The following is a 22,075-nucleotide window of genomic DNA, read 5'->3' on the forward strand; positions in this document are numbered from 1 at the left end:
AAATCTAACTATTACGTAGTATTAAAACATTTGAACTGTGCTTTGAGGTTTCCAATGGATTTTTTGATATAGCCCCAAAAAAATATAATTCTTATTCTAAAAAAAAAATATATATAATTCTTATTCTAATAATAAATTTAGCGTGGGATTTTCTATTACAGTATTGTAGAGAGTTTTAAGAGGCTACCGGCTCGATACGGTCGGTATAAAAGAAAAAGCGCAACGTGCTTAAATAATCTGGACCTTAAACTAAATTTTGTACTTATCGCAAACTTCGTCACATCTTCACAAAACTTTGATACTTGCTATTTTTATTGGCAGAAGTGTGAGAGATCAACTTGCTCTCACCTTCTCCTCTGCTCCCACTATTTCTCTCACTCCTCCTCGATAGGAGCAACTCTTGAAATCTTCCTGGAGGTTTGTTGGTGGCTGGGAAACGATATTCGGGCGATGGAGGGAAGTCGGGAACCTCCTACAAGGGGATTAACCGATTATTAGGGGTTACTCGGGTAACACAAGACCCAACTAGGGGGGAGGGGGGGGGGATATGTAAGCGGTTAATGGGTAATTATATTGGGTATTTGTTTTTTTCTTTGTAAAATGATAGCTATTTTTAACGCGGACACCCGTCGGCAGACATTTTTGGCGTAAAAAAACAAGTAGACTCAAGAAACCAGCTGTTTTCGGTAAATTAACTTTTTTATTTTTTATTTATTTTTTTTTCATTATACGTTCATTTTGGTATTCATGGAATCCCTGAAACTAGTCCACGGACCCCAGTTTAAGAAATCCTAATCTAGGGTTTACCTAAAACAAGTCTATCTATGCTCTATATCTATAATGAGCTTATTTCTCGAGCAAAGTAAAAAAAAAACAATACTTGGCTTTGTTTCACTTCGATTAACGATAAAAGTAAAAGCCTATATTGATAAAGATATGGAAGCATAACTAACGGTGTCCCATAGCAACAGCACTGGGTACGGTCTCCAGGGTGATCTCTTCGCGGTGAATCACCAGAAGAATGGCGAACTCACAACCTTTGCTGAGACGAAGCTGCGGAAATAAAGTGAGGTTAGTGCATCAAGCTGGTGGCTTCCTGGGACATATCTGTTGCTAGTAAGAGTTGTTCACTTAAATCTTCTTGTTTTCCCAATGACCTTAAGAGTAGTTTGTCTCCTTTAAAAAAACTGTTTTGTTCATATAGAAATGGTTAAAACTGATCGGTGCGAATTGTAAAATAGTAAATTGTAAGTAAAATAGGCAAATAAGATGATATTTTTTTATTGCGGAATATATCCTGCTTCGTGGTAAAGCCTTGTTTAAAACAACATTCTGCAATATATACAATAGGAGGAAATAGATTCCAGAATCAAGCTAGCATTGCTCCACCAATGGTAGGCAGTTGCAAGTTTCAAAGGTCGCGAGTTCGATTCCCGCTCATGACGTTGGATTGCTTACCTCGTCGAACTCTGGCAGTAGCAGGTAAGGGGCTTTTATGGGTTTGTGTGGGGCAGGGGGATCCACGGAACCGTGAACCACCGTCACCTCCAATATTGCGTCAGTGAAAAAAAAGACCCCTCGTGATTGGTTGAGCTCGATCACGTGACCCCGAGACATGTGTAGGTGGATTTGTTCGATGCCGAAAGCCTGGTGGAAAAAAATATGGGGTTAGGAGTGAAAATATATGGTTAGGGGTGAAAAAGGTGGGATTAGGGATGAAAATGGGGTGGTTAAGGGTGAAAATGGCGGGTTAGGGGTGAAAATAGGGGGGTTAATGGTGAAAATGAGGGGTTAGGGGTGAAAATGGTGGGGTTAGGGGTGAAAATAAGGGGGTTAATGGTGAAAATGAGGGGTTAGAGGTAAAAATAGGGAGTTAGAGGTGAAAACGTGGGGTTAGGGGTGAAAATGGAAGTTAGGGGAGAAATATGGGTTTAGGGGTGCAAATGTAGGGCTTAGGGGTGAAAATGGTGGGGGTAGGGCTTAGACACGATGCTTTTAGGGTTTGTAGAGATAAGTTTGTAGGGAAATAATATTAATTTAGAGTAAATTTTATTTAGCGATAAGTTTTTGTGGGGAGACACTTTGGGGCTGAGGTTATATCAGTTAAATCGTTAGGGTTTAATAATTATTCAGGGGTACAAACATCGAAGTTGTTGTGTTCTCTTAAATCAAATGGGTTTGTAGGGGAAAAAAACATGGGTAAGGGATGAAAATATGGGTTAGGAAAAAGTGGGGGGTCATTTTGATACAAGTGTTGGTAAGATTTTCACTTGAATAGTATGCGCCAACTTTACATCGAGCTAATATTGGGAAAATTTAGTTATACTGCGCAAAAAATGATATTTAAAATCAGTGAAAAGCTTCTTCTATTCCAAAAACCTTCCCAAAGCAGTGATATGAGGTGACACCCAACCTATGAAAAACACACAGGCGAAGAAATACAAGTTATTACGCTTCGTTCCCAAGTCAAAGCACCTTTAGATAGAGACCAAAAAAGAGAAACTATAAATCTTTGTTACGCGGACTGAATTGCACCTTGTAAAGCGGCTCAAACAAAACGAACCCGACAACTGACTGTTGAGAGTTGACCGAGCCACAGTGGGTTGCTTCACGCTCACCTGATACTCGAGGTGTTCCAGGTAGAGTGGAGCTGAGATCCTGATCGCCACAACCTTCCACATCTTCATCTTGAGGTCCTTGAACTTCACGAAAGCTGATTCCATGTCCTCAGTGGAGAGAAAGTAAGTCTGCAACAAACATTTGTTTCAAAGCAATCTCGTCATTATACTTGGCATGTATGGTGCATGTAAAATTTAATGCGCAATAACCAGTTCAAATGACAGATGAAGTTTTTTAAATGTTAAATATGTAAGTTTTAAAAAGAAAGAGCCTATTTACCCGGCTACCAAGTATTATAAATGAATATAAAACCACCAATTTCAACAGCACTGTCTCACCTGCACTGCGGTCTCACAAGTGATGGTGCACTCATGAAACTACATTCACACAACACTCTTGTGATGTCTCACCTGCACTGCGGCCTGCACTGCGGTCTCACAAGTGATGGTGCACTCATGAAACTACATTCACACAACACTCATGTGATGTCTCACCTGCACTGCGGTCTCACAAGTGATGGTGCACTCATGAAACTACATTCACACAACACTCTTGTGATGTCTCACCTGCACTGCGGTCTCACAAGTGATGGTGGACTCATGAAACTACATTCACACAACACTCTTGTGATGTCTCACCTGCACTGCGGTCTCACAAGTGATGGTGCACTCATGAAACTACATTAACACAACACTCTTGTGATGTCTCACCTGCACTGCGGTCTCACAAGTGATGGTGCACTCATGAAACTACATTCACACAACACTCTTGTGATGTCTCACCTGCACTGCGGTCTCACAAGTGATGGTGGACTCATGAAACTACATTCACACAACACTCTTGTGATGTCTCACCTGCACTGCGGTCTCACAAGTGATGGTGCACTCATGAAACTACATTCACACAACACTCGTGTGATGTCTCACCTGCACTGCGGTCTCACAAGTGATGGTGGACTCATGAAACTACATTCACACAACACTCTTGTGATGTCTCACCTGCACTGCGGTCTCACAAGTGATGGTGCACTCATGAAACTACATTCACACAACACTCATGTGATGTCTCACCTGCACTGCGGTCTCACAAGTGATGGTGCACGATCTATGAGTGCTCGTGAGGAGTCCGATCTCACCGATGATATTTCCAGATCCGAGGAAGTCCTCCTGTTCCGGTTCACTGCTTTAAGGAGAAACAATTAACATTACTGCCAGGTCACATGTCTATACTTTAGTAATAAATGGTTAAACAATTAAAAGCACTTTTTAAGTGAGCACTCAAGTAGTTCCAACCTTTCAGGGTCGTCTTGTAACTCCTCGTTGATCCTCAGGTTGGAAGTTTCTAGAGTAAGGTGTTGGATGTGACCGTGAAGTACCCCGTGTAACTAAACAAGTAGATCAGTGAGCGGCCATGTAACTAAACATATACATCAGTAAGTACAAGTACACAAGCACAAACGTAAAGCTGCCAGTTTATTGCAACTAAACTCCACTCCCGGTTGATCTAAGCAAATTATTGTAATATATGATTTCAAAAACCGCCGGCACAAGTAAGTATAGAGCACACATTATACATACTGTCATACATATACCTTTATCATCCCGTAAACGATGATGTGTATCCCGTCAACTACGTCATCCTCCTGCATGATGACGTCACCATAGTCGTAATCCATGCACACAGAGTGGGCCTTCACGAACTCGAGCAGCTCCGGGTTTTCTGGGGAGACAAACCGTGACAAACTGGCACGCGACATTGCTGGGGGTAAATTTCGGATCTCATATTAACAATAGACTGCTCATGCTTTCCCGGCTGTGCTGGTCGAATGTATAGTTTTGCTTTAAAGTATAATTGGGCAGGTTTTGGGGAGTATGGTTCAAGTTTTAAAGTAGTGAATGAAACTTAAAAGCAGGAAGGCGCCAGAAGCGACGTGTTTCAACCAAACTGGCGCTTTCTCGAGCAGGAAGATTAGGATCGCATGTGCAGAGGAAAACAAACTTCAATTTAAAAAAAGTTTGATGTGCGAAATCCGAAGGTTGTGGGTTCGACTCCGCACTCAAGCAATCGTTTGGCAAAGTTAGAACTAATATGTTGGGCTGATAAAACAATTGTTTTTCAAACGGCAAGTGAGCCGACATTCTTGCAAACTATGCCTGTTTACTGGCAAAATTAAAACATTAGGTAACCGCATTTATAGTACCGCTGTAACTTTGCTTAATGTTTAATGAAAAACAGCTCCTCTGGTAATTATATTTCTTCTTCAACGTTTCTTAGACTTGATTAGGTTGTCGTTCTCAGGTTGCATGACGTCCAACGCTCGTAGCAACAGTTTATAGAAAGCTTAAAGTCGAGGCCAGACTGATGCCACCAACCTTGCACCCAGAACACGTTCTCGAGCAGATCTTCAGGAGGTAAGGGAGCCACGGTTGATGGGAAGGTGGAAAGCCTCTTCTGACGAACCTCAACTCCCCGCTCCAACAAGTGGCTCTCCGTCTCGTCCAACACTCCCCCTGTGACGTAACAACACAACTTTATAGTGTCACAAAGCGGGATGTTGAAGGTAAACACTGCATTTATGCCTTCTATACTCTGCTAGAGATCAGCATTTGTTGGTTGCTCAACCGCAAAAAGCTACACCTTACTCACGGGCATATATCACCACGTTCCTTTCACAATAACACATATGGCTTAACTCCTGTGTATTGCTAGATATACCTTACATGTGATACACCAACAATAATGAGTAGGCCACATTTACAAGAACTGGTATTAATATGAGGAATTTACCAAATACATGTCATCAAGCTATGAAAGCTTTAAAAATCGAAAAACATATTTATACCAAACATAATAGGATTGATCCGAGTCGGAACGGCAATAAGCTGTACTTTAAACGAAACCGACAAAGTGTATTATAAACTAAGTAAGGGACCTGCGCAAAGCTGGTGGATGGTGTCCCTTGAGTGGTTCAGGATGGTTCGGATCGCGTTCCTCGTCTTTACACTGATCGCGATGCCAGGATGGTCGCGCTGTAGCAAGCCTACAATGCACAGGGGTTAAACTTGGCGCTGTAGCAAGCCTACAATACACAGGGGTTAAACTTGGCGCTGTAGCAAGCCTACAATGCACAGGGGTTAAACTTGGCGCTGTAGCAAGCCTACAATGCACAGGGGTTAAACTTGGCGCTGTAGCAAGCCTACAATGCACAGGGGTTAAACTTGGCGCTGTAGCAAGCCTACAATGCACAGGGGTTAAACTTGGCGCTGTAGCAAGCCTACAATGCACAGGGGTTAAACTTGGCGCTGTAGCAAGCCTACAATGGACAGGGGTTAAACTTGGCGCTGTAGCAAGCCTACAATACATAGGGGTTAAACTTGGCGCTGTAGCAAGCCTACAATGCACAGGGGTTAAACTTGGCGCTGTAGCAAGCCTACAATGCACAGGGGTTAAACTTGGCGCTGTAGCAAGCCTATAATGCACAGGGGTTAAACTTGGCGCTGTAGCAAGCCTACAATGCACAGGGGTTAAACTTGGCGCTGTAGCAAGCCTACACACACATAGGGTTAAACTTGGTGCTGTAGCAAGCCTACAATGCACAGGGGTTAACCTTCGCGCTGTAGCAAGCCTACAATACACAGGGGTTAACCTTCGCGCTGTAGCAAGCCTACACATACACAGGGGTTTTATATATGTGGTGTATATCTCCAAACCCACCCATCTCCCTGGTGACGATGAGTCTGTTGGTGTCGGAGGCGTCCATCAGCTTCCTTTGTATCCTTCTGTTCTCGCTGATGCTAACGATCAGTTTGTTAACTTCTTCCTCAGCTGTAACGAATCCCTTGCCAACGTTGTAACCAAAGCTCAACCTGGGCACAAGGAACAAGCGGTAAGTACAATCGCTTCTACACCTGACGAAAATGCACCGAAACCAGTTGGTCTAATAAAGATTGTCGTGCGAGTAAGACCAGCTCATTCACTGCTTAATTACTGTGACTATATCTTTTTTTATATAGACTTATTAGTTGTTAAATACATATATGTCCTCCTAATGATCTGGCTATTCTTTGTAATGCAGTGGTGATGTTACACCGGAAATACATCCGATAGCACGTTATATGTTGTGCAATGCATCGTCAATCGCAACCTACCAAGGGTTTGTACTAACTTGTAACTACCCTTGCATGCAACAAACCTTTTATTGATGAGTTTGTTGATGAAGTCCACGGTCTTTGGCATTATTGTCTTGGACAACCTCAGCAACCTCGTCGCTCTCAGTGTTCGAATGGCCTTCGTCACTTTGCCGAACTTTATCACCTTTGTTGTCCTGTGTGACACAACAATGCCGTTGTTGGAATGTGTACGTTTAAAATGCACATGGGTTTTTATTACAGGGATGCCTATATCTTCCATGCTACACGGTATTAAATAAGCTACGTGTTTTTAATTGTGATTTTTTAAGGACATTTGTATAAAGATTGCTTAAATGTCGCCACAATAACCTCAAAATAACAATTAATGTTATTACTTTTTGATTTGTTTGCGATTCATTCGTATCTTCAACAAAAAATGAAAAATAAAACATTTTAAGCTTTAAGTCACAAATTCATTAGAGGAACAATTAAGAGTCAACCAAAATGGTTTTAGATTCAGTTTGACAGTTACTATTTGTGTGTTTTAAGGTTATTTACTTGTGCACTTACTTTACGGTTTTTGCGATGCTCGTGGAACCGCTGCTTTGCACCAGGGAGAAGTCGAGAATAACTTCGACGAAACTGATGACGAGGATGAGGATGTCAAACTGGTTCCAACGACTCGATATGAACTGCTTCTTGCCCAAACCTGCCAACTGCACAAGCGTGGAGTGGTTACTAAGCTGTGATGGGGTTGCAACATAAATCGTGATGTTAACATTTTGAATAGGCTGGTTTTAAATTGATAAAGCAGTAACCAAAGAAAAAGTTTGGTCCGGTAGAATTCTTTAAAGGGAAAACGTCCATATCGATCACTAACTAAAATATGAAAGAATAATAGTTTTAGAAAGTATTGCCAAGAATTATAATCCAATTGCAAAACATTCCACATTAAAAAATCCGCCTTTTATATTTGGTCCAATTACGGTAAACAGCATTTCAAGAAACAGTCGTTAAACTGTGCGTTCCCACATAACTTACCTTCAGTCCAAGCTCGACGCAGTAAATCACGATAAACACGATGTTGATGATCTGTGCAATAAGGTTAGGTTAAAGTTGTGAACGTGTTCAAACAAAAGCTAGTAAACACAAGATCTTACACAAATATGATAATATAGCCCTCTATACACGTACTAGTATAGTCGTGATAAATTAGAGTTTATAAGGCAGTTTCTGTATGGCACATTGGCATTTTCATCCTAAATATCGGCTCATGCAGCCAGGATTCCAAAATCGCAATCACCAGACAAAATACTCAATCTGTTCGCGTAACATTTTTCAGCTTGAATCGTAACTTGAATTCGTACGTGACAACAAATATAGTTAAGGTAATGCTACATATGGCACATAATATAAAAGGGACCATCAACGGTCAAGATTCTGCTGTTGCAATGAGCATTTCAAGTCAAGCTATGGAACATTACGTCACCTGTAGCCATGGAAACCACGGTACATTACGTCACCTGTAGCCATGGAAACCACGGTACATTACGTCACCTGTAGCCATGGAAACCATGTTACATGACGTCACCTGTAGCCATAGAAACCAGGCTTCCGGGTTGTCCCAGCTCTCATCGACGACAAAGTCGAGCACGATAGGTACGATGTTGAGGATGATGATGCATTGCATCACGATCTCGAACTTGTTGCTGATCACAAGACGGTAGATCTTGCGAAGCTGACGGTTCCTAAGTGGAAGTGAACGTTAGTCGGGTTTCCGCCAAACTTCGGGCTCTAAGGGATAGTTGCAGTTTTGCCGATGTCTTGCAAATGTTATGCTTCGGGGAAGTCAATTTGGAATAACATTGTTTTTTGTGTTTTCTTTATAAAAAGTCTTGAAAACAAAACCCTAATGAAAAAGTTAATTTAAGCTTAGAACAACACAGCAAATCAAATTTTAATCTATGTTTAAATGCAAACGCACAGCATTTTTGTCATTTGATAGCAAAGTTGTGTTTATTTAAGTGAGCCCCAAATACTTTACCTCGGCGGCTTAAGGTTGAATGTCTTCTTGCTGTACATCCAGTCCTCGAGCTTTGCTTTGGCGTAAGGAAGTATCCCGGTAACCTTCCAGTTCTTACTGATCGTGTCAACGTTGACGAACCTGTAGGAGGTTTAAAGCTGGGGCATTCAACAACAACTCACCGGGAAGCGACAACAACACTGGGGCGTCCTGCTTGGACCCTAAACTCGGGGCTTATCAGATGTCTTGTCAATTGTTCGATAGTTACATTCAGGGCTGCAGAGTCGGCTAAAAATAACCAGGGTAGGACTCCCGGGACTCAGGCCAAAAAAATAACTCCGAGCCCGATTCCCGAAAAAACAAACCGACCCCGCAGACCTGGTTAAAATAAATAATAGGTACCGGTATGATTCTCGGAACAATTTGAAATAGCGACCCCTGCTATGACCAAGGTTGTGAGTTCGAATCTCACCTAGCCTAAAAAGCGGTTTTCTATATGGTTGGCACAATATAAGTGTACGTGGCAATATATCGAAAAACGATGAAATGCGTCGCTCAATGGTTAGCAGCAAGTCTCCCGTTTGGACAATGAAATCCTGATAAACCGCCTTATTTAGGTAATCCAAATACACTTTGACCTGGTGAAGCATACGCAAGCTGTCATAGTTTGGTTGTACTTGAAGGTATATGGTATAACACTCACGCTCCCGGTTTGTCAGCTGCGGTGTCGGCCGCTGATATGAGCACTCTTGCCTCTTGGTCGGTCAGCATCCCGTTGCTGTATTGCTTGCCGTAAGACATCTACAACACAACAGAGCAACGCACTTCAAACATTGCACGTCTTCAAAATCAACTTAGCTATTAGGAAACAAGCTTGGTTTAATAGATGACGTTTGTTTAACATGCGACTGAAGACATAAATATATTTTAAACGTGTTTTCTGCTGGAATCAACATACTAATTCGAAATATTGTTATTTATCTGTACAAACATAGTTATGCGTTTTTGGCAAGGGTGTAGTTGTAGCATGGTTGTTGTACCTTGAGTGCTTTAATCATCCTCAACCTGGCTTCTTCGAACAAATCCTTGTAAGTCTCATCTTGGGAGTTGAAGATCTGCCACGAAACAATATTGTTGAGAAAGCACAAATTCACACAAAAGATTGCGCTTTGACAATTACCAAAACCTAGTTTGCTCGATTTTGTTTGAAGTTACAAAATGGTCATTCACAATTCTTATTTTTTCAACACGGACCCCTAGCCTAACAAAATGTTGAGGTTCGCGTAAACCAGTTATCGGCAAGAATTTTCAGAGATGACGTCATATACAAGTAAACTTAAGAAATTTTCTGTTTTCAGTCAAAAATTGAAAATTGGAGTCTAAATACATTCACAAAAAAGGCGTAACGCGTTTTTTTAAATTGTTCTATTTTCTTTGAAAAAAAGAATTCAATTTTTTAAATAATAACTCAATATTTGAATTTTGCCTTTATGGACCCACTAAACAATCCCACGTACCCCAATAGGTTCACAGACCCCAGTTTAAGAACCCCTGCTTTTGGGGCAATCGAATGTTGCAAAGTTGTGTGCTTGTATTTAAACAAACCTCTAAAGTTGTGTGCTTGTATTTAAATAAACCTGTAAAGTTGTGTGCTTGTACTTAAACACACCTGTAAAGTTGTGTGCTTGTATTTAAATAAACCTGTAAAGTTGTGTGATTGTATTTAAATAAACCTGCAAAGTTGTGTGCTTGTACTTAAACACACCTGTAAAGTTGTGTGCTTGTATTTAAACAAACCTGTAAAGTTGTGTGCTTGTATTTAAACAAACCAGTAAAGTTGTGTGCTTGTATTTAAACACACCTGTAAAGTTGTGTGCTTGTATTTAAACAAACCTCTAAAGTGGTGTGCTTGTATTTAAACACACCTGTAAAGTTGTGTGCTTGTATTTAAACAAACCTCTAAAGTTGTGTGCTTGTATTTAAATAAACCTGCAAAGTTGTGTGCTTGTATTTAAACACACCTGTAAAGTGGTGTGCTTGTATTTAAACAAACCTCTAAAGTTGTGTGCTTGTATTTAAACAAACCTCTAAAGTTGTGTGCTTGTATTTAAAGTAACCTGCAAAGTTTTGTGCTTGCATTCAAACACACCTGTAAAGTTGTGTGCTTGTATTTAAACAAACCTGTAAAGTTGTGTGCTTGTATTTAAATAAACCTGTAAAGTTGTGTGCTTGTATTTAAACGAACCTCTAAAGTTGTGTGCTTGTATTTAAACACACCTGTAAAGTTGTGTGCTTGTATTTAAACACACCTGTAAAGTTGTGTGCTTGTATTTAAACAAACCTCTAAAGTTGTGTGCTTGTATTTAAACAAACCTGCAAAGTTGTGTGCTTGTATTTAAACAAACCTCTAAAGTTGTGTGCTTGTATTTAAACAAACCTCTAAAGTTGTGTGCTTGTATTTAAATAAACCTGTAAAGTTGTGTGCTTGTACTTAAACACACCTGTAAAGTTGTGTGCTTGTATTTAAATAAACCTGCAAAGTTGTGTGCTTGTATTTAAACAAACCTGTAAAGTTGTGTGCTTGTATTTAAATAAACCTGCAAAGTTGTGTGCTTGTACTTAAACACACCTGTAAAGTTGTGTGCTTGTATTTAAACAAACCTGTAAAGTTGTGTGCTTGTATTTAAACAAACCAGTAAAGTTGTGTGCTTGTATTTAAACACACCTGTAAAGTTGTGTGCTTGTATTTAAACAAACCTCTAAAGTTGTGTGCTTGTATTTAAACAAACCTCTAAAGTTGTGTGCTTGTATTTAAATAAACCTGCAAAGTTGTGTGCTTGTATTTAAACAAACCTGCAAAGTTGTGTGCTTGTACTTAAACACACCTGTAAAGTTGTGTGCTTGTATTTAAACAAACCTCTAAAGTTGTGTGCTTGTATTTAAACAAACCTCTAAAGTTGTGTGCTTGTATTTAAATAAACCTGCAAAGTTGTGAGCTTGTACTTAAACACACCTGTAAAGTTGTGTGCTTGTAATTAAACAAACCTCTAAAGTTGTGTGCTTGTATTTAAACAAACCTCTAAAGTTGTGTGCTTGTACTTAAACACACCTGTAAAGTTGTGTGCTAGTATTTAAACAAACCTGTAAAGTTGTGTGCTTGTATTTAAACAAACCAGTAAAGTTGTGTGCTTGTATTTAAACACACCTGTAAAGTTGTGTGCTTGTACTTAAACACACCTGTAAAGTTGTGTGCTTGTATTTAAATAAACCTGCAAAGTTGTGTGCTTGTATTTAAACAATAAAGTTGTGTGCTTGTATTTAAACACACCTGTAAAGTTGTGTGCTTGTATTTAAACAAACCTCTAAAGTTGTGTGCTTGTATTTAAATAAACCTGCAAAGTTGTGTGCTTGTACTTAAACACACCTGTAAAGTTGTGTGCTTGTATTTAAACAAACCTCTAAAGTTGTGTGCTTGTATTTAAACAAACCAGTAAAGTTGTGTGCTTGTATTTAAACACACCTGTAAAGTTGTGTGCTTGTATTTAAACAAACCTCTAAAGTTGTGTGCTTGTATTTAAACAAACCTCTAAAGTTGTGTGCTTGTATTTAAATAAACCAGCAAAGTTGTGTGCTTGTATTTAAACAAACCTGCAAAGTTGTGTGCTTGTACTTAAACACACCTGTAAAGTTGTGTGCTTGTATTTAAACAAACCTCTAAAGTTGTGTGCTTGTATTTAAACAAACCTCTAAAGTTGTGTGCTTGTATTTAAATAAACCTGCAAAGTTGTGTGCTTGTATTTAAATAAACCTGCAAAGTTGTGAGCTTGTACTTAAACACACCTGTAAAGTTGTGTGCTTGTAATTAAACAAACCTCTAAAGTTGTGTGCTTGTATTTAAACAAACCTCTAAAGTTGTGTGCTTGTACTTAAACACACCTGTAAAGTTGTGTGCTTGTATTTAAACAAACCTGTAAAGTTGTGTGCTTGTATTTAAACAAACCAGTAAAGTTGTGTGCTTGTATTTAAACACACCTGTAAAGTTGTGTGCTTGTACTTAAACACACCTGTAAAGTTGTGTGCTTGTATTTAAATAAACCTGCAAAGTTGTGTGCTTGTATTTAAACAATAAAGTTGTGTGCTTGTATTTAAACAAACCTCTAAAGTTGTGTGCTTGTATTTAAACAAACCTCTAAAGTTGTGTGCTTGTATTTAAATAAACCTGCAAAGTTGTGTGCTTGTATTTAAACAAACCTCTAAAGTTGTGTGCTTGTATTTAAACAAACCTGTAAAGTTGTGTGCTTGTATCCGTCATCGTTTAGATCCAGCCCGTCATGGTTGGGTGAACTCTGCATCGACAAAGATATAAAATAAAGTGAAAAACTTTTTGCTTAAGTTTGGGATTGTCAGGCCTTTTGTTCAACTTTTTGACTGGGCAGTTTGAGTGGAGATCAGCTGGAATGTTTTAATATGTTTATTCTAATGAAATGATTAAACAAAGTCGGAATAAAATAATAAATAGACTAGAGCAAGTTACATCAAATGATTAAACTGTCACTATCAGGCACATTATTATTTAAAAAATAGCTTCTTTTTCAATCACATTTCTTCTCGTTTCGATAACTTACCCATGGTAAATATCACGTAGGCTAGTCCATACTATCCATGGTCAACGTAAAATAAGTATATCAGCACCGACAATCGGAATAAAGTATTAACAAAATTATATGCACACCAAATAAACTGAAATGTACATATAGACAATGCGTGTTCTGTGATCAAGCCCTTCTGGAGTCGTAATGGCTGAACTCATACGGTATGACTGAGGTCGTTGGTTCGAACCTCACCAAAAATAAGTTGATTTTCTAGACTGGCCTTGCTTGCAATATAATTCTGATTAGGCTGACTGATTTCGGTAAGATGCGCATACAAAAAGAGTCACAAATATAGAAAGGCAAGGAAAAACAAATTAAAATCACGAAAAGGCAGATCCACCTGATCATTCCCATCAGCATTGTTGTCTATATAAAGACTAACCTGAGGTTTATCCTTGTAAGGGTAGTCGACCACGGTGAGGTCTTCCACCATGGACCACTTGGCATCAGCGAGGAAGCGGTCGTACTTGAGAACCGCAAGTGAACGGTGCAAGTCGCACTGGATACGGTTCACTGCGTTCATCATCGTCATCTGCTGCGCGTTTGTGATGTCAAGCATGCCTTTGTCACGTCACAAATCATTAGTTTGGATCGGGTTTAAATGATTGTGATATTTTACAGCAGCAGAAATAATTAAACCGATATATTAAAACATGAAATTCGTGACTGGCCAACATTTTTTATTTTGCACTTAATCGCACAAAATTTAACGATCTAAATATTCTTATTATTTAAATATATAAAAACAAACTGGTCGCTTTTCAAAAACAGTAAAGCCTCAACATGCCTGGGTTATCGTATGGAAGTTTAAAATTAAGGCGAGCGACTTTTTTAATTTTATGACAATGAAAGCAGCTTTCAAAAAATTGTTTTATGTTTCAGTTATCCAAGCACTTTTAATTTGAAGAAATAGGAGTTAAACAATTTTCACAAAGATACCTGGCTAATTAACGCTATTATTATGAAACAGTTGGCACCATAAATCGTTACAATTAACTAGTAAAAGTCCATGAATGTAAAGGAGAGTCACATTAAAGTTAGAGGCCGTAACAACTTGTGCATTACGAATGCATGGCACAATCACATGTTGTGCGTGTGACTTACCAAGTTTAGTGAGCACGGCTTCTATTGTGCTAGCGTTGATCACAAGAGTCAGCACCACTATGCCGCCAGTGTGAATCAAGATCTGGTGGAATAAGGGGAAAAACGAGAATAAATGTTAAAAGCAAGCTAATACAAATCCAGTTGAAGCAAAACAGGTTAAAAGAAACCTTTGAAAGAACATATTATAAAACATACCTTTTGAAAAATGTTTTCAAAGTTGATATCTGAAAATAATGCAACTCAGGTAAAATAAAAACATTATATATATTGCAACAAACAATGGCTTCTTGAATATTTTAGAACTAATATTTACCTTTAACTGGGTTGTAAACCGAACTGCTGTAGAGTTCATCCATTTCACGAGAGGTTGTTGGCGACAAAACTCTAAACAAAGTGAGGCGAAAAATTAAAATATAAATTCTGTTGCAATTACCAGTTCTGTGAATATTGCACTTTTAATGTGTGGTTGATATTTTTATTAAAAGGGTAAAGTACATTGATTAACAACATTATTAAAAACAAATTTATCAAACGTAAGATCGAAAAGATCGTAAGAAAATCAACAAATACCTTGAAAGATTAATGTTTAACAATAGGTTTATAAAATAGTTAGTTATGCGAAGTGAAACCAACATAAACACCATCTCACTCGACATAGTGGTTGAGGTAAATGGCGAGCGCGAGTCCGACCGCCCCCCTCAGCCCTCCCCACGTCATCACCAGCACGTGTCGCCATGACAACTCGATGCCGAGTCGCTTCATCGCTGGGAAGAAGCAGAAGATGCTGAGACCTCTGCGTTGTAATGTGCGGGTAAATTGTGGGTGGATGTTTTTATGTTGATTGGGTTACAATTCGGTTAATACTAAAATATTTGGTAAATTAGGTTTGTATGCATAGACGTATTATTCAGTTTAGCGAAAATATTTGTATTGGTAATAAACACACAATTTATTTCAACTTTTTGAGGATAAATAAATGTTTATTGATGTTGCCAGAAAAACTAATCACAGAATGGTTATTATCCTGGCAAAATAAATTAGAACACAAAAACCCTAAAAGTGATTTGATTTGCAAAACAAAATTGCTTCTAATGAATATAAACACAATTAAAAACGAAATCTTTAATTTTTTTTTTATGTTACATTTTAATGATTTATTTAGGGTGAAAAGGTATAGTACCTGCCAACCAACTGACACACCTTATAACTGTGATTCCAAGGTATATAATGAGCATGTAGCCGATGTCGTATATCGTGATGTGCTCCATGTTCTTTGTGATCGTGATGCCCACAATCACGAATATGAGTGTGTTGGCGAGGTAGGCGAGCATCTCCCAGAACCTGTGCGCAAACAAACATGGGTTGAGATGCAAGGAAAGTACGTCAGTGGCCCTTAACTGTGGCTCGCTATCGCGAAAGGTAGTTTGGTGATTCATGGAGGTAATTTGACAATAATAAAAGACGCTACTCCAAAAATAACATTGATGCTTTAATGGCATATCCACAGTGTCACGTTTCACCCAGTTGCAATGTGATTTCCCTGAACAAGATTTCCTGTAGCCTATAGCTTCTCAAAACATTGATACATTTATTAAAAAAAAATTGCCGGAAGAACAACTTTACAATTGATACAAAGCCTGGCACTCAAGTATATTCAATTCTTTTGAACTTTTATAACAACAAAGCAACAAGATACCGGTATTTCAAACTGTTCACTTAGTAATCTAGATACCACTAGCTTGTTGTACGTTTGCATACGAAGTGCTTACCTGTGTAGGAAATGGTCGACTTGTGGAGTAATGGAAGCTCTGTCTAGTGCAAGTCCGAACGTTACAACAGCAAGCACGCCTGAAGTGTTGCACTACAACGAGACAAGCAACGATATAAGCAAGGTGAGAGTTTGTGGTTCCATCAGTAGGTCGGTATTGGTCATACAGCTTTATTATTACTTTTCTCAGCATAAAAAATGTTAATCATGTGTCTTTTAAAGTTTATTTAAGTAAAACCACAGATCCAAAAAGTGTTAAATTTAATTATAAAAAACGTGAATGAATAAGATGTGACAATTTGTAAAGCAGATCGAACAAGACTTTAGGTGAATAAATAACTAATTTTCAAATAAATATATATCTGATGATTCAAGTTTAATTACAAAAATATTCAAATAAAATAAACCATAGCCTTATTTATAATAATATCAAAGAAACGAAATTCGCCAACCAAGTTTATTCGCTCACCACTTCGCCGACATAGAATGTGATGTAGGTGAAGCTTAGTGTGCACGTGATCTCGGCCAGTGCATCGTTGTAGATCTGCAGGAGAATGAAGCTCCCCACACGAGCCATCATCCAACCAATCACAGGACCTAGTAGCGATTGTTGGATCACGAGTTGGAAGGTGGTCAACGCTGCAACAAAACAGACTCGTTAAATCAGGGGTTACAAAGTGGGGTCGGGTAAAATAAAGTTCTTGCTCCAATACAATCCTGAACATTTTACACAATAACCCTTCCTAACTAGTTTAAATAAGCATTGATTAGCACTGGAGGTTTTTCATGAATTTTTTAGGCTTTAATAAACATAGGTAAATTTAAACCAATAAGTTTATTTTGAAATCATGTGCTATGCAGCAACAATTAAAAGTCACCCATTGGTACGTCGCTTAAAGAGGTTGAAAAACACTGTTTTAAACACAAGAACATAAAAATTTGTTTTTGATTAAATCAAAATCACTTTTTGACCAAAAGTGCACTTACTTTAAAAAAATAACTATATAGGTGTTCCAGGATCATTTTATTTTACAAACATGCCTAATGTAACATACTGGAACTGGCATAAACAAACTGGGGTGGCATGGATTTCAACTAAATTGTTGGCAGCAATAATTAAAAAACATATAAGTACAAATCTGTGTGATGTGAAATGCTTGTAAGTATCAGAGGTTGTATAAAAGCAGATTGTTTTGGGGCACTTATTATTTTTTTTATTAACTGATAAACTAAATGTTTTATAATACCAGTGTAATTTGAAATAGAGGCCAAGACTGCAACACCCACCTGTCTGGCTTTCAAAGTATGGCGTCATGGACTTGAGTAGTTCAAGGAATATCTTGAAAACAACGATGGCAGCTCCGTCGTTTAGAAGTGCCTCACCCTCGATAATAGTGCCAAGGTATTTCTGGTTTCCTGAACAATACAATCATATCGCTGTTGAAATAATTTTTGACTACCGTGCAAGCTAGCTAATTGATGTATTTAATTGCATGTTTGAAACCAAAAATATATCTAAATTCTGTATGCTGGTTGTAGGAAAATCATGGTGGTTTTAAAAAAGCAAAAAAAGTCTTCAAGAGTGAAGTGTGTCATAGGTGTATGCTAAAATCAGTGATTTCCAAACTGAGTGCCGCGGTACCCTAGTGTGCCTCGAGAGATTGTCAATGTGCCGCAAAACTTTTTGCAATTTTGGAAAATAAGTTATTTGTATTATCAATAGGCATACACACAAGCATTTTGACTTAAATACGAACTATCTATTACAAATTATTCATATCAAGTCATTTACATATAGTTTGTTGTGTGTTAAGGGCGATTGTAAAATTACTCCATTGTAGTTCTGTTAAAAATGTGCCGCGAGCCAAAACATTTTGGGAAGCACTGGCTAAAATACTCAATCAAATATAATAACTTTAGTTTTGACCTGTTTATCTATATTAGAGATTTATTAACTTCTGACTTAAAAATCGTTCTTCTGGCATTACTATTTTTGTTTATACATGCAATGCTTGGCAATAACAATATATAAGTGAAAAACTTTAAATATACTTTAATTCCCCACTATCTGAAGCTAATGACAGCCAAAGCTTAACTTAGTATAAACTGTTGTTATAAGGCATAATACTAATAAAGAAAACGGAGTTGCTCTTCCAGCAATATTATATAATAGATCGACGTTTCGACGTGCTATACAGAACGTCTTCATCAGGATACTGACGTATCGTGCAAAACAGATTCCTTATAAATCGACAAGTAAGATAGCTTATCGGCATTAGAACGTCAGTTTTTACGTTCATGGTGCTGGCGCGTGAATGGAAGTTCCACGACTCGAGAAAACCTCGCTTGTGGTAATCGGTTTCCTTCGTCAACACTTGAGCAGAAGTTAATGCTGTGCTTGTGGGTAGGTTTTAAAGAAATATATAATTAGCATAGGAGCTTCTCATTATGATTTAAACTTTTCTACTGACCGAGATCTTTGAGCAATGCAACGACAGCCACTGGATCAGTCGCACTTATGATGGCTCCGAATATAAGCGCGATGTAGATCTTGGCCGTCCAGTCGGTGATGTTCCCGATCTCCGGTACAACCAGGGACAGAGCTGCAGTGAGCACTGTTGCTAGAAGCAAGCCGGGGACAGACAGCATGCTCACATGGCCGATCGACCTGTAGAAACACAAGTTACAGGCAAGAGCTAATACTTATCAATTATTTCTAACATAAAAACATATGTAGGCTATATATAATGTAAAAATTAACAAAATTTATTAATCTCCATCTAAGTACGTACCAATACAGTTTTCTAGTTCCAAAACAAGTTGGCTTTCACTTTCTTTATAAACTTATGTGTGGAAGATTTTACCTGACTGAATTAACAATAAAATAGAGTATTTTTGATACCTTACCTCCAAAAGACGTGGATGTCAATGACGTAAGCCGACTCAAAGATAACAACAGGAAGGAAGATGTGCAGGAACAGTTCCGGGTCCATCTTGCTCATGAGGTAGGGCTCTACTTGCTGCAGCATATAACAACATTATAGTGGTAAGTAGTTAAGTTTAACTGATTTGGTAATAAAAGCGTATATTGTGTATTTAAATCATTGTAATCGAAATGTTCTTCAAAAGGGGAAGTTATCTTAACATAACCTAATTTTTCTGGTCATAAATTATTGTCGTACAGATCAAATGACCTTTAAAACTGTGAAAACCAAACAGAATTTGAAATGGGTACACAAAGTAGTGTGATATAATTTTAATATTTTAAAGACTTTAATGGAGGCCAATAATCATAAAATACATTTCTAGTTCATATATGATTTTCTGCCATGCTTTAAGTATTGAGGTCACATTAGGTTTGCCAGTGGATATTGTACAAGCAAATATAGTTTGAAAATATCTGACACATTTTGATTTGTTAAAAGCCTTTTGAAATATTGAAAATACAATATTCTACTTTTAGGCGCTTGTCTAGAATCCTAACACTTTTTTATCGTAAGAAAACGACCATTTAAAAAAATAAAATTGCAAGAAATAAATAAATATAACAATAATACTTGACCACCCCGAACCTGAACTCCAACACCAATCCAAACATTGTTAGTATTTTTGGCGCTGGTCTATAATCCTACTACAATTATTAAATTAATGCACAATATTTGGATTAGGATGAGAGTTCATGTTTTAGTGTGGGTGGGTATTATTACATTCATTATTTAATAATAATACTTGACCCAACCTAACCCAAACGCTGACCCACACCCTAACCCGAATATTATGTGCAGTGGTAGGATTCTAGGCCAGCGCCAGAAACCAGAGCCAAAAATAAAACAAGAGCATTACCAAAAATAACAATATAAAACGGAAAAAAAATTACACCAAAACAAAGTAACAAGAGAATAACTTCGTCACTTACGTCTGGATAATGCATTCCAATGGCTCCCAGTACCATTCCGATGATTAGCAGGAACACAGTGTAGGGGAGTTTTAACAAGCTCCCCCATTTCCAATCGCTTACGAAGTTTGCCCACTTGCGCAGTAGGATGCGCAGAACAGCTGAAATAACGAACTCTCATTGGTTGAAATTATTTAACATAGTTTTATTTATACACAAATGTAAATTTGACTGAAATAGTTAACTTGAGAAAGATGTCAAAACTAACGTTTTCACCTAAGAACATCAAAATTTTTTTATTAAACTTAAATTTTGAAAACCTGTTTAGTGCAAACCTTTTTTAATTCCATTACAGTTTATAGCAATTCATTTTAGACCTTTAACTTTAACGTAAAAACATTTTAACATGTAATTAAGTCAGGTTTTTCTGATGAAGACATAATCTAAAGCTTTCGCACAACTGTGCTTCATCAGATGAAAGTAACTGTCAAGATAAAAATACAAGTTGCTTTTTCAACAGTGTTACCTACATTGCAGCTTTCAAATTTAGGAAAAATACGCGTTTCACATAAGATTAAAACACACGACTTCCAACTATTTTAATTTAGCATAAATAAACTTACCACCGAGACCACAGCTTCCAAAGATAAATACGATGTGGTATGGAGGGGTTTCATTATGTCCTCCTTCACTTCCATGAGACACTAAACTTGCGTTGTTAGTGGCATTACTTTCATTCAGGGTTGCGTTAATTGTCGCTTCAGTAATGTTATCGAGCAGCCCCATTATGAAGCGGCGTTGGATCTTATCTGCTTTACAGCCCAAAGGTTTTGGGCGAACTAACTAACTTTGAATCATACCTGCCTAAAGTATAAATTAAATAACAGCCCAGAAAGCTAAATGCTAACTAAACTGCTGCGAAACTTCAAAATAACTTTAAGTTTTTCTTGTTTAAAAACAGCTGGTTTGTATTTCCATTGTTACAAAACAATCATTTTGTGTGCCAACAATAACCTTAACTACGGACAATAAATATAAACAAATATTGTAAATATTTTGCTATTTTAAGATGAGAAGTGCTAGTTATTCAGCCGAAAAATGGAGGATAGTGGAAAACAACGTTTCACTGACGTTGTCAGCAATATTAAGGTAGGCTGCGTTAGTTGCGCTATATTTTAATAACGTACAAAGCAATTATAACTTTCTAATTTTTGTTTTAAATATCTCTGATAATAGAAAGTTCGCGGAATTTTGGATAAAGTTGGCGATGATATAACTTCGATTAAGAAACGTATGAACATGTCTGCGGTTCTTCATCAAAAACCTTTCTTTCATATGAGAAGCAAATCGCTAGAGCAACCTTCGACAAAACGGTAGGTTTTTTGCTGGTAGCCAACTGGGCTACAGTGTAATGTTCTATTTTTTAACCGGATTTCACTTTTTTAATTATTCTATTAGGCCTATACTAACTTTGTATTACGAATGTTTGCATTTTCTCTAATGCCTGTATGCCTTCAGTCTGGACTGCTTCGGTAAATTTGTTTAAACAACGTCCTGACTGTACCAAGTGTAATCCATTAGAGCTGACTTGCTAAAAGTTGCATCGTAAATAGTCCTAACCACAAATATTTCTGTATTTTAAGTGCCAAAACAACCATTAAAGAACAAAATGTAAGAAAAAGTTTCATGAATGTGCATAAACTATTGAAAAAATCACTTATAAGAACATTGTATTCTTTAGCTGTCACAAAAAACAATTTTTTATCAATGTAGAAATTATTTAAAATCCTAGCTTAGCAACAAATTAAAATATCTATACGTTTTTAGAGCTAAGGAAATTACTTCAAAAACAACAAAAAATCCGAGAAGTGATTTTCAAGCCAA

At 37.7% G+C, this 22,075-nt stretch overlaps 1 protein-coding gene across 1 annotated transcript; it reads right to left on the bottom strand.

The window, feature by feature from the left end:
- Positions 1-374: 374 nt before the first annotated feature.
- Positions 375-20,977, bottom strand: LOC146166393 (sperm-specific sodium:proton exchanger-like). Its single transcript, XM_083392223.1, has 30 exons — positions 20,815-20,977; positions 20,213-20,352; positions 19,204-19,316; positions 18,768-18,964; positions 17,584-17,712; positions 16,766-16,935; positions 16,298-16,389; positions 15,729-15,869; positions 15,178-15,321; positions 14,842-14,912; positions 14,724-14,752; positions 14,529-14,610; positions 13,765-13,985; positions 9,813-9,887; positions 9,476-9,573; positions 8,794-8,913; positions 8,341-8,497; positions 7,791-7,841; positions 7,320-7,465; positions 6,812-6,943; positions 6,334-6,485; positions 5,552-5,659; positions 4,992-5,129; positions 4,211-4,338; positions 3,912-4,003; positions 3,690-3,801; positions 2,619-2,747; positions 1,459-1,647; positions 954-1,053; positions 375-472 (listed from the first exon to the last, which is right to left on the bottom strand). Exons 1-30 carry the CDS (start codon positions 20,975-20,977, stop codon positions 375-377), a joined length of 3,717 nt encoding a protein of 1,238 aa, XP_083248349.1.
- Between the last annotated feature and the right edge of the window lie 1,098 nt (positions 20,978-22,075).

Source organism: Ascidiella aspersa, chromosome 1 (assembly GCF_963924565.1).
Source record: "Ascidiella aspersa chromosome 1, kaAscAspe10.2, whole genome shotgun sequence".
NCBI lineage: Eukaryota > Metazoa > Chordata > Ascidiacea > Phlebobranchia > Ascidiidae > Ascidiella > Ascidiella aspersa.